At 47.1% G+C, this 12,017-nt stretch overlaps 2 protein-coding genes across 6 annotated transcripts in view; one reads left to right on the forward strand and one right to left on the reverse strand.

The window, feature by feature from the left end:
- Nucleotides 1-246: 246 nt before the first annotated feature.
- Nucleotides 247-9,000, reverse strand: MGME1 (mitochondrial genome maintenance exonuclease 1). Of its 4 annotated transcripts, none has more exons than XM_088676112.1 (5): nt 8,870-9,000; nt 5,946-6,549; nt 4,693-4,912; nt 1,889-2,021; nt 247-929 (listed from the first exon to the last, which is right to left on the reverse strand). In XM_088676112.1, the coding sequence occupies exons 2-5, from the start codon at nt 6,469-6,471 to the stop codon at nt 783-785; spliced, it is 1,026 nt and encodes a 341-aa protein (XP_088532238.1). In that variant the 5' UTR covers nt 6,472-6,549; nt 8,870-9,000; the 3' UTR covers nt 247-782. The 4 variants fall into 4 exon arrangements, with proteins under 4 accessions (XP_088532238.1, XP_088532240.1, XP_088532239.1 ...); XM_088676114.1 differs by lacking the exon at nt 8,870-9,000 and adding an exon at nt 8,129-8,323; XM_088676113.1 differs by lacking the exon at nt 8,870-9,000 and adding an exon at nt 7,219-7,252.
- SNX5 (sorting nexin 5) overlaps nt 8,393-12,017 on the forward strand; it is a 33,261-nt gene continuing 29,636 nt past the window's right edge. The window contains exon 1 of one of the 2 annotated variants that reach the window (XM_035103357.3): nt 8,393-8,484. In XM_035103357.3, the coding sequence (XP_034959248.2) occupies nt 8,419-8,484 (66 nt within the window). In that variant the 5' untranslated portion in view covers nt 8,393-8,418. Of the gene's footprint in view, nt 8,485-9,036; nt 9,473-12,017 lie in introns of those variants that run through there. The other variant, XM_035103358.3, reaches the window with a different exon arrangement.

The following is a 12,017-nucleotide window of genomic DNA, read 5'->3' on the forward strand; positions in this document are numbered from 1 at the left end:
TCAGACTTCCCTCTCTGCTGGTAGGGCAGGACCTCAGATGGCTCTTGGCTAGCTTTGGAATGGCACCCAAATTAGCAATAGATTTAAGTGTGGATTTCCACACAGCTATTGAATCAGAGCTATGTCCTGGGAACACAATGTAATCCGTCTATGCAAACCATTTTTCATTCAGGCAATGTCTTCCTAGAATATATTGTTTGTAGTCAAGTCACCTCAAAATAGCACCTCAACAGTTTGGAGCAAGGCTGGTTTGTGCAATTTCAAATTTAATCTGCTACTTGGAATATGATTCACATCATAAACCTTTCCTGCAGTGGAAATTACAGTGGAATCCCTCTATAGCAGGAGCAGTCCTGACCCCAGGGATGACTGATTTTGGTGTCAAGAATAATTACACCCTGCCTTTTTTTTACAGTAGACCCAGCATAAGATCTCTTCACCATGATGGAGTTGTTAATCACCTGTCATGGATGCAAAGGAGTGGTGGGAGGCACCAGCTGGGGAACCCCCAAGGGAACCCCCAGGGGACTGGGGGTGGGATGACGATGGCTGGTCAGAGGGAGAAGGCACAGCTGTGCTCCCTCCATCAGAGGCCCAGGCAGCCAATTGTACCTCAGCTAAGCAGAATTAACCAGAAGGGAAATTCTGTATGCAACCACGGCTGCCAGAATGAGTAACTCTTAGCTTAATACCACCCACTACCACTCACTGGTAGCATTTAGTTCCTTCATTTGCTTCAAAGTAAAAAAGTCTGCCTTAAAGGGACTTAAATTTAAAAAGGGTCACACAATTCCAAAGTCTTTCTCTTTATATTCTTCGAGGCGAAGCAGCCACTTGTTCCAGTACTGACAGCATAGCTCAGAGTCTATGTAATGTGCATGTGCAGGAGAACCATCTTTGTAGGCGACCACAAGGAGGCCGCAGTCAACCTGAGGGACAAAGCAAGTTCAGCAGAAGTTATGCAAGCGAAATGCTCAGCAAAGTGACTTTTTTGTTCTAGACTTAGTCTTTGACTCTCTACAGCAGGGGTTCCCAAACTAAGGCCCGGGGGCCGGATGTGGCCCAATCGCCTTCTAAATCCGGCCCGCAGACGGTCCGGGAATCAGCATGTTTTTACATGAGTAGAATGTGTCCTTTTATTTGAAATGCATCTCTGGGTTATTTGTGGGGCCTGCCTGGTGTTTTTACATGAGTAGAATGTGTCCTTATATTTAAAATGCATCTCTGGGTTATTTGTGGGGCATAAGAATTCATTCATATATTTTTTCAAAATATAGTCCGGCCCCCCACAAGGTCTGAGGGACAGTGGACCGGCCCCCTGCTGAAAAAGTTTGCTGACCCCTGCTCTACAGAATGAATTTGCTAGACATGCACGTAGAGCTAACACTACAGTGTGGATTGGGCAAGTGAGTGGTAGAGCTCTCTGTGGGTGGAGGAAGCTTTTTCTTCTAGCTCAGTCCTTACTCAGGCAACTTACCTGGCTTCCTTCTGGAGAAGAGCAGGAAGAGGCCTCTTTCCCCCCATGCCCATCACAGAAACTAAGCAAACAAACTACTTTGTCCCAGCTCACCCAAGGTATAGCAACAACACCTTTTTCCCCTTCCCACCCTTCACTGTCCTTATTTTTCTGCTACAGGTAGGTAGCCATGTTGGTCTGGTGTTGGTGTAGTCGAAACAAAATTAAAAAATTCCTTCCAGTAGCACTTTAGAGACCAACTACCAATGGCAAACTAAGTTGGTCTCTAAGGTGCTACTGGAATGAATTTTTTTACTTATTTTTCTGGAATAATAGATTCACCTCCTGAATGAGCATGTGGAAATAAGAGGCTGCAAGTGCAAAAACTTATTTGAATTGTCATGCTACTCAGCAGCTGCCCAGATTACTGACCTGAAAGTTGTAATTGGCATCATGGTTAATGGCTCCTATGTATGCTGCAACCTGGAGTGGATTGTCAAACGTATTCCGAAGAAATGGTTTCACTTTCCCTGATGTCTTCCATTCAATTACACATAATTTCCCTCTGCGTGCCCAAGCGTAAAAAGAAAACACAGTTATGAATCAGCCAGTCAAAATGTTTGTGCTTATGACAGACCCTCCTCCCTGAGGGAGGGGGCTGAGGGCTTGTCCGACACCACGCTCACCAAGAGGCTCCCTGTTGGACAAGTCCACCCCTCTTCTCCAGCTCCCAGTGAGATGAGGCTGCTTCCAGTTGCATAAATTCACCAGCGAAGTTACTCATTGCTGACACAAGTGCTTCTAAAATCAGCACAACATAAGAGAGAGCCCATCCCAGGGCCCAGGTGAAGAGTGGGGACTTGTGCTGATGTCAGGCTTGTGGAAGCTACTCAGCTGCCTGAGGCAGAGGCAGCTCCTTCTCCTCCTGTTTCATTACTTCAACAAAGGTGGCAATTTAGATGTGCCAAAGCTCTCTGGAGCCCCTCTCCTGATAGTCCTTTCATCTGATGATGGGGCTAAGGCAGGGGTCAGCAACCTTTTTCAGCCGTGGGCTGGTCCACCATCCCTCAGACCATGTGGTGGGTCAGACTATATTTTGGAGGGAAAAAATGAACAAATTCCTATGCACCACAAATTACCCACAGATGCATTTTAAATAAAAGCACACATTCTACTCATGTAAAAACACCAAGAAGGCGCCACAAATAACCCAGAGATGCATTTTAAATAAAAACACATATTCTACTCATGTAAAAACATGCCAATTCCCAGACTGTCCATGGGCCGGATTGAGAAGGCAATTGGGCCGCATCGGGCCCACGGGCCTTAGGTTGCCTACCCCTGGGCTAAGGGATGTAGGGTCCTTCAAGAGTGAAGAACTATGGACAAGGTACCCCTGAAGAGTGCATGTACGCAATCTGAAGAGAAATCAGATTTAATGTACCATATTTGTTATGTGTGTGTTTTAATAATTTTTTTTAAAAAAGGTGCTTGTACTGCAGCTTTGCTGCCATGGCAGCAAATACTAGGTAGCTTTACAACAGTAAAATTTAAAAATGTAAAATCTATCAATCCACTACTCTTAAACTATCTCCAAGGCCACCTCATCCAGAATGCCTTGCACTGAGTAAGGTCCCTTTCAAAGAATGAGACATTCTGTGATGGGCACCACTGCAGAGCCATGCAAGAGTGCGGCTCCTGCATTGCTACCTGCCTCCTCTTCATAAAGAGGAAACCCAAAGAACTATGACAGGTAAAGAAATAAATATTTGCTATAAGCTCCAAAATATCTTATGGGTTTAAGCATGCTTTGCTGTCCCTGCTCCTCCTTTCTCCTTAGGTAAAGGTAAAGGGCCCCCTGACCATCAGGTCCAGTCGTGTCCGACTCTGGGGTTGCGGCGCTCATCTCGCTCTATAGGCCGAGGGAGCTGGCGTTTGTCCGCAGACAGCTTCCGGGTCATGTGGCCAGCATGACAAAGCTGCTTCTGGTGAACCAGAGCAGCACATGGAAACGCCGTTTACCTTCCCGCCGGAGCGGTCCCTATTTATCTAATTGCAGTTTGATGTGCTTTCGAACTGCTAGGTGGGCAGGAGCTGGGACTGAGCAACGGGAGCTCACCCCGTTGCGGGGATTCGAACCACCGACCTTCTGATCAGCAAGCTCTAATTCATGATAAATATTGAATGAGAGAAATTTTAGGCAGTTAGGTAAAATAGGTATTTCACCTGACCGTCAATAATCCATAACAACCTAAGCAAACCAGTGTTTGGGTGGGAGAGTGGGGTGGGGGGTAAAATATCTGCTATAGGAAAGGCAGGGGGTGGCTGAAGTTATTCTACTGAGCCAATGAGTCTTATTTATTTGTAAGCTATGGCATGTCCTTTAATTTGTAATTCTAAATGTTATTGTCGAAATGGTAATGTTTTGTTCTCAAAATACAATGTGAGCCATCTCAAACATTTGCAAAAAATGGAAATACATGTTTATAGAAAGGTATCCCTCTGCTTCTGTAGCACAGTTGTGATACTCAAGTTATGGCTGGCTCTGCAGTCAAGCTCCAAATGTGAGCAAGACTGCAAAAGGATGTGAGCATTTCCCCCTCCCCCTCTTAATTGTGAAACACACAGCAAAAACATACAGCCCTCTGACTTCTGCTGGGGTGATGCCACCTTGGGTTGGGAACCAAGGTTTTTCCACATGCCCCGGTATCGTTGGGATACCTTGTTCTATATTTGACTTTTCTTTTAGTTGGAAATTTTACCATTTTAAAAAAGCACAAACCATTTATGCATGAAAGAAATATATGCAAAGGGGTACAAAAGCAAGGTGGCAATGACTATGCAGAATCTCCCTACTATTTTTCTCTGGGTGGCCTATTTTGCTGGTTTAGTAAGCACAAAGCCACCCAATTAATTATTAGGGAAAAGGATGAGCTAATTGAGTCACTTTGGGCAAGCTACTTTCTTTCTTGGCTTCACTCTTGACACAACTCCCAGAGTTTGGGAGAGGATGAATGGGATAAGGTCTCCTGTGTCTCAGTTTGCAGCACAGGGCAGTCATAAATCTAGATACTGTAGTCTTAAACATTTAGGGCACAAGGCACTTGAAGTTAGACACTTTTGTCCCATTGGCTTCAATGGGAAAGCCAAGCATATGCCTAAGTCAACAAGACTCTAAAGCATTTAACATTGTTTGGAACGTTCACGTACAGTATTATGCAAAGTTAGCCTCTCACCGATATTCTGCCACACAATCCACTAGGCCTTGATAATGAAGGGTCTCATGCTGTACCGCACTTTCAAGGACTCTCACTCCAGTAACATGTTGCAGCACATGCTGTACACTTCTTATGTAGCCAGATACATTGGGGTCTTCTTCCTGCTCCACAGAGATTTCTTCACCTAAAAGTAAAGTTTCCATGGCTGCATGGAAGAATTTACCTTGTTGAAATATATCTGCAAAATAAGAAAAAAATAATTATTACTCAAACTTTAGCTTTGCAAGATTAATGCTGTTGACCATTTCACACATATATTGAACATTACTTTATTTTATAACCTGATTACTTAGAACTTGATGACTTGCAGATCAATGTATGAACTGCTTTGACTGAACAGTATCTTGTTCATAGTCATCTACTATATATTTTGATGGCTTGTGAGTTTGTCCACTATACAGAGTATGAAAGTAATAAAAACAAAAATGGGGGAAGACAACTTGTTTTTCCTGAAGCTGACATTGCTGGAAACTCTGCCTAGTAACTGGACTCCTTTTGCTACTGAACTCCACTCCCCACTATGAGTCACAGCTGCAGCTTAAGCTGGAGTTGCAAACTTCTTTGAACAATCACATTGCGACAGCTGCATGCTTGACTGATTATAGATGGTGAATGAACGAAATTTGTGAGCATGCTGTGACCCTTAAATTTCATCCCTTGTTTAGCTTGTATCTGATGCAGTATCTGCTGCTGAAAAGGTTTTAAAGCTGCATCTGTCTTATGTGACCTTAATGTAAAGTTCTTGCAGCAACAACAACAAAAAACCCTTCTGGGTGTGTTATATTTATGCTGTTAGGCTGGGGGTTCAAACAGATGAACTTGCACAGTTGGAAAAGGGGAGGAAAGCGGATGTGTATGAAGTGCTGTCTTGAAACAAATGCACTTCATCCAGGTAGAAAGAGCTCACAGCTTTGATAGCAAAGCACAGAAAGAAAATACAGAGTGGGTGTTGAGCAAAATGAGGTTCCATTTCTGACACTGATTTGACTAACAGATTAAACTTACTGATGTGTGCATTAGTAAAAGCAGTCAAGGCCTCCAGCAGCAGAGGGGTAGGGGAAAGGCAGTGGGTAGTTCTAACATTGCTAATTCTTACTAAACTCAGAACATGAAATCATTGATTAATTCGCCCCCTTTTTTGGGGCGATTTCAATCAACCCACCATAGGATGTTCACACCACACACACATAATGCATTTAGTCATTGCTTACTTTTAGTGTATTCGGCAAAACCCTCTACCCCAAGTTCTAGAATCATCCGCTGTTTCCACTTCTCCAGATAAAAAGCTTGCTCCACAGGCATGGTCTGTTGCAGAACAGCTGTCACACTAGCCAAGTTTTTCCTTTGCAATCTAATTTGCAAAGGCTGTCCTGGAGCAGTTTCCTGAGGCAAAGAGTTCTTATTGGGATTCATTAGAGGACTCCAGTTCCTACAAACTTTTGGTTCATCCGCCTGGTCTGAGTTCTTATATTTCCTTTCTGGTCTATTTAGCATGTTACCTTCTTCAAATACCAATTCAGGTCTTTGAGAACTGTCTTTGTAGGATGTGAGGTAGTTGATCAAATCTCTGTATTTTTCTTGGTCAATGTTTTCATACCGGATGGTTGTTTTCTTCTTCCCATAAAGAGAGCACGAAGCAGTAAGTGATCTAAACCTGAATCCTTCCTGGTTCAACATTCCTCTCAACAACATTGGGACCCTCCAACATTTTCTGTTAATGCAGAGAAATGACATCATACTGCAAGGCAGTATTTACAGAAGGCTGACTCCAGAAGATGTTTCATTGAGAAATGCTTCTACTTTCCCATAATTTTCCTATTAAATATAAAAAGCTTTGATTATTTCCTGTGTGCTGTCATCAGGTCTGCCACTACGACTTCCAGGGTGATACATCAAATATGCTTCAGATAGCAGATTTTGAGGTAACAGTGAAGTGCAGCAAAGTATGACATATTCCAGAAACAATTGCATTTTACCACCAAGAGGGGCACAATTTAATCCTAAAACGTATTGGGCTCTCCAACTACTATCATGTCTTCTTAGTTGCACTGACAATTCTCTCTGCGGCACATTTCCTCAGAAGCAAGTGCAATTAGTATCAGATACAACCCGTTTCCCCCCAAACCTGGGTCTCCAGCTGTTTTCGGACTACAAGTCCCATCATCCCTGACCACGAGTCCTGCTAGCTAGGAATGATGGGAGCTGTAGTGTTTTTCTTTTTTTGGGGGGGGGGGAACCCGGAGACCCTAGTTTGGGAAACGGCTATTTTGGAATCCGAACCGGGGGCTTTTCCGTCACCACCCGGTCGCTTTCGCAGCTGAATAAAGCCGGAGCCCTTAAGAGCAGTCGAAATGGGAAGCGGCTGAGGGAAGAAGATGCGTCTAAGCGGCTGGAGTGCAAGACAACTCCTTAAGAGCCACCTGAATAAGAGCCACCTGAATAAGAGCTACCTGAACATCCCGACGGCCTCCTTCAGCCGCTCACCTCACGACGCACGTCACTTCCGTTCGCCTTGTCTGCCGGAAGCGAAGACGGGCGGGAGGAAAAGGAGAAGAGAATGCGAGAGATAGAACATGCTAAATGCTACGCGCGGAAGGATATTCCGGGTTTCAATACACTTCCCCTTCCCTCTCCCCACCCGCCCGACGGGAGGAATCCAGAAGTGAAACATAGTTCCTGTCCTTACTTCGTATGCATTTTTTTATTTGTGTGTGTGCTTCAAGCCATTTTGCATAGTGCGATTTAGTACTGTAAAAGCTTTCTGTGTTGGGAGAATGGGAGTCCTTTTTATGCCGGGAGGGATCTCGGCAAAGCGCCCCCAAACGGCCTCTCCACTGGCATGCCTGGACAGTTCTTCCAATGCCCCGCCACGTAGCCGCTGCGCGATGCGGGTGGCCCTCCCCACACCGGCTTCCCCTGCAGATACAATGTGCCCCCCTTCGCAAGCCGTCTGGTCAGTCAGCTGAGAATCAGAGCTCATCCCCAGCCCTCTGCTCACCTGCAGGGAGTCTGCTCTGGTGTGCTCGTTTGGAGGCCACACCCACCGCTGCCACGTGACTCCTGCGGGGGGTGGTGGTGGTGGTGGTGGTAAAGGTAAAGGGACCCCTGACCATTAGGTCCAGTCGTGACCGACTCTGGGGTTGCGGCGCTCATCTCGCTTTATTGGCCGAGGGAGCCGTAGCGGTACCTATTTCTCTACTTGCACTTAGACGTGCTTTCGAACTGCTAGGTTGGCAGGAGCAGGGACCGAACAACGGGCGCTCACCCCTTCGCGGGAATTCGAACAGCCGCTTCTGGCGAACCAGAGCAGCGCACGGAAACGCCTTTCCTGCGGGGTTAACCAAGGGTTAATGCAACCGTTAGGCTATATGTGTTGCGTGTTGTCTAGGCTTACATCGGGACCTGCTGCCCCGTAGGTCCTGCCATCGGAAGGCGGTCGCCTCAGCTCTCCTCCTGGGCGGGCCGGCGCTGCCCACCATTCCTCTCCATCCCCGGACACGGGACTCAAGGCGGCTTAGTGAGGATAAGATGCACGGGCAGCTGCAAACGGGACTCATTACCCTTTTCTTAGGTCTAGGCGGGCGAGCGTGGGGGGCGGGGCCACCGCCTCTCGAGCGGCAGAAAAGGCGGCGCGAGGGGGAATCCACGGCTGCGCAGTGAGGGCCGTCGGGGCGAGGCGCTGTCATGTCTGTGGCCGCGAAGGAGCAGCTGCCGCGGGAGGAAGAGGAGGAGAAGGGGAGTCGGGAGAAGGTGAGTCTCGCGCGGTGCAGGGGGGCGAGGGGAGCCCTTATCTCCGGGCTTGGCCGGGGGGGGGAAGGGAAGCCTCTCTGCAGCCCCGCCCGAGAAGAAGTGCCTTTTGCAGCGCTTCCCGTCCCCTCCCCCCGCCGCCCGCCTCGAGCTCTGCCTCTTTTCCCCTCAGAGAAGCGCTGCTCTGTTAGGCGCCCGCATATTTTTTTTTGGGGGGGGGAATGCGCGCGACTGTTAACCAACTGAATCCCCCCCTCTCCGAGGCAGAAAAAGGCCTCCGGAGTCCAGCCTTACGGCTCCCAGGGAGCGAGTCGGTCCCGCTGCGCTTCTGGACGGGCGTCGCGCGACGGCACCGCTTCCGAGGAGAGGAGGGGTGGGGGCTGCTTGCCTATGCCTGTCTGTCTGCCCGTGTGGACGCGGCCGGCTCGTTTCCTGCGCGCTGTCCGGCTCCTTCATGCGGTGCCTGCTTCGTCCGTCCCCCCCCCCCCGGTCAGGATCCTTTTCTCTCGGCGAAGCCCCCGGAGCGACTCGGTTGCTCCGAAGCTGAAGCGAGGGCTGCAGGGCCTGTGCCTCAAGGGCGGAGCTGCCCCACCGCGAGGAGGGGGCGCGGTTTGCCTTGGAAAGCCCCGTGAGGCGCTTGTCGGGCTGCTCCTCCAGCGCGGGTGGGGAAGGAGGTGGGTCGGGCTGCAGTCCGGAGTCTGGGCGATACGCTCGTAGGAAGCTGCCTTTCCATCATGCTAGGCCTCTGGTCTGCTAGCTCAGTACTGCTGGCAGGGGAATTTAGCTGAGGTTCTCTCCCAGCCCCACCAGGAGACCCTGAGGACTGAACTTCCTGTATGTAAAGGAGATAGGCGCCTGTTCCTGGAGCTGTCCGGTTTGGCCACAGTGACACGTTGCCCTAGTTGCCGTATGTCCTCTCTGCGTGGAGCTGCGCTTGAAAAGTGTTCAGGGACTCCAGCTGCCTCAAAGAGCTGCAGCCAGATTGTAATAGGTGAGCAGGCGACTTGCTAGAAAAAGCTCCACACTGGCTACCAGTCTGTTTCCGGGCACGACTGAAATTGCTGGTTATGACCTGGAAGACCGTATTCCCTTCCCTCATACATACCTGCCCAGGTTTGGAGGTCTTTGGGGGATGCCCTTTTCTTGGTCCTTCCACCCTCACAGGCAGGCTAGGTGGGGATGTTCTCAGTGGCTGCTCCCAAACTTTGGGGCTCCAACCCTAGGGAATCTAGATCAGCTCCATCCTTCTTTCCTTCCACCAGCAGGTGAAAACTTTTCTGTTACAGCAAGCTTTGGGGAACTGACTGTTTTTAATGAAAGTACTAGTGCCATGCTGTTTTTATTGTAATTAATGGTATGGTTTAAATATATTTTATATCCTTATATAGTTTTAATTTTATCAGCAGTTTTTCAATTATTATTGTTTTTTGAGGTTCTTGTTTTTATCTTGTTTTGTATTGAGTCGTGTCAGAGAAAAGAGGGGAATAAATAAACAATGCCAGTGAACTGCAGCCCATCTCCAGTCTACTTTTAAAATGTGTAGGTGATGAGATTGTTCTGTGCTTAAATGCAAAGAACTACCACCATGTTCAGTTTAGCCCTAGATCAGTGGGACTTCTTGTGCAATTCTCTACAACTTTACTTGGAAGCAACTTTCACTGTTTTCAGTAAGGCTTATTCTTAGGAAAGTGCATAGAATTGCAGCCTAAAATTTATTTCATAATTTATATTGTAGAATGTACTGTATATACCATTGGTTGTTAAAAAACAAACAACCCCCCACTCAAATCTGTTGAATGCTAAGATTATGCTGTGCCCACATTTTTAATATGCCTTAATTTTAACATCAAGTCTCCCTCAATTTGTGAGCCATATTTTTATATTTTTAATACTATAATTTTTAATAGTATAATCCTTACAATACTGTGGTTCCCCAGATGGTGTTGGACTACTGTACAGTACACTGCAACTCCCATAATAGTTTCTGACCGCTACCAGTTGAGTGTGTTGGCTGAGGCTAATGGAACTATGAGTCCAACAACATTGGAGGGCTACAGCTTTCCTACTCTGATTGCCTGGGTTTATTAATCATTAGTCTGCAGGCAAAGTCAACTCTGAGTAGGAGTAGCATTGCGTACCACCAGTGGACATGCTGGAAACCAATTTGCACATAATGTGAAGTGATCCTAAATTGCACTATGAACTTCGTGCATAATCTGTTGCTTATTCTGGAATAGAGTGTTATCTGAGCGGAAGCTGTTTCTTTTGTCCAGTATCCTCCCCCCCCCCATGTACTCTGCAATATATATTGTTTTGACAACGGAATCTGCCTGGGCAGTTAAGATAAGTAACTTCAGAATAGCTGTATAAACCTTTTGACAATTGAATATGCTGACATGGCACAGAGTCTACAGGCAACTCCTGCTTTGTGTGCGCTCAAAGAGTGTGTGGCTGTAAATGCTGGGGCTGCTTTTGGACCTGGAAGTGGGCAGGGTGGGCTTATGTGCACTCCACTGACACATGCGATGACCCAGAATGTAACCGCCCCCCCCCAATAATGGGTAGGCTGGAAGAGGAAAGGGTAGAAGGTCGAGATGATGTAACACCTTCCCCCAAAATGAGTTTTGAGTTCAGAGGGAGGCTAATATGACCACCTGCTACATTAATAAGGAAGGGGAACCACATTGGTTGAAAACTCTGTCTGTTTGAGCCTGTTGAGCACCAAGCTTCATAGGTCTGTTCCTCACACAGGGCAACATGCAATATACGGTTATACCAGGCTGTAAGTGTTAAGTCAGAAGAACTTGGAGGAGGAAAGGGATGCAAAATATTAATTAATTAGCAATTTGTCTGTTTTCTGAATGGCAGCGGGCAGGCTTTTCTTTTCTTTACCCTAGACACCTGCTACAATACTGAGAAGTCTAGTGCAAACATGGCTAAGAATTTTTGGCCACGCTCCCTGTTGGTCCAAGTTTATAGAGGCACATAGCAGCAGCAAATGTGACGACATGGACATGACCATACTTGTGCACACTTTTTGTACACACGGGCCACATACATACATACATACATACATACATACATACATACATATAGACAGGCGGCACTTTTATGCACTTTTATGTGCATGCTGCATCAGCATTTGAAACTAACGGGGAGCCAGTCGCCTTTAGATATCCTGCCACTTGTTTGTGACAGAAATCACCACCACAGGAGTCAAGGGTAGAGGGAGGTGTTCAAGGTGAGTTCTGGCACCTATTTTCAAGGACAAATAGCACTGTGCCTTTTGATGTGCTGAAGAGATTCCCTTGTAGTACTCTTGGCATAAATAAACAAAACTCTTTCACATGGTTAAATGGATTGCTTCTCACTTGGGAGTGGGGAGCAGGATGAACAGCTAACTTTGCAGGTAGCAACTGAAGACCAAAGCAAACTGTCCTTCTGTGGTCTGGCCATTTCTACCCTCTACCCTGGATTCCAAAGGCTGTAGCAACTGATTTTTCAGCCCACCCACCCTAACCTCTCCCTCTACCCCT

Source organism: Zootoca vivipara, chromosome 8, assembly GCF_965207765.1.
Source record: "Zootoca vivipara chromosome 8, rZooViv2.hap1.1, whole genome shotgun sequence".
Lineage (NCBI taxonomy): Eukaryota > Metazoa > Chordata > Lepidosauria > Squamata > Lacertidae > Zootoca > Zootoca vivipara.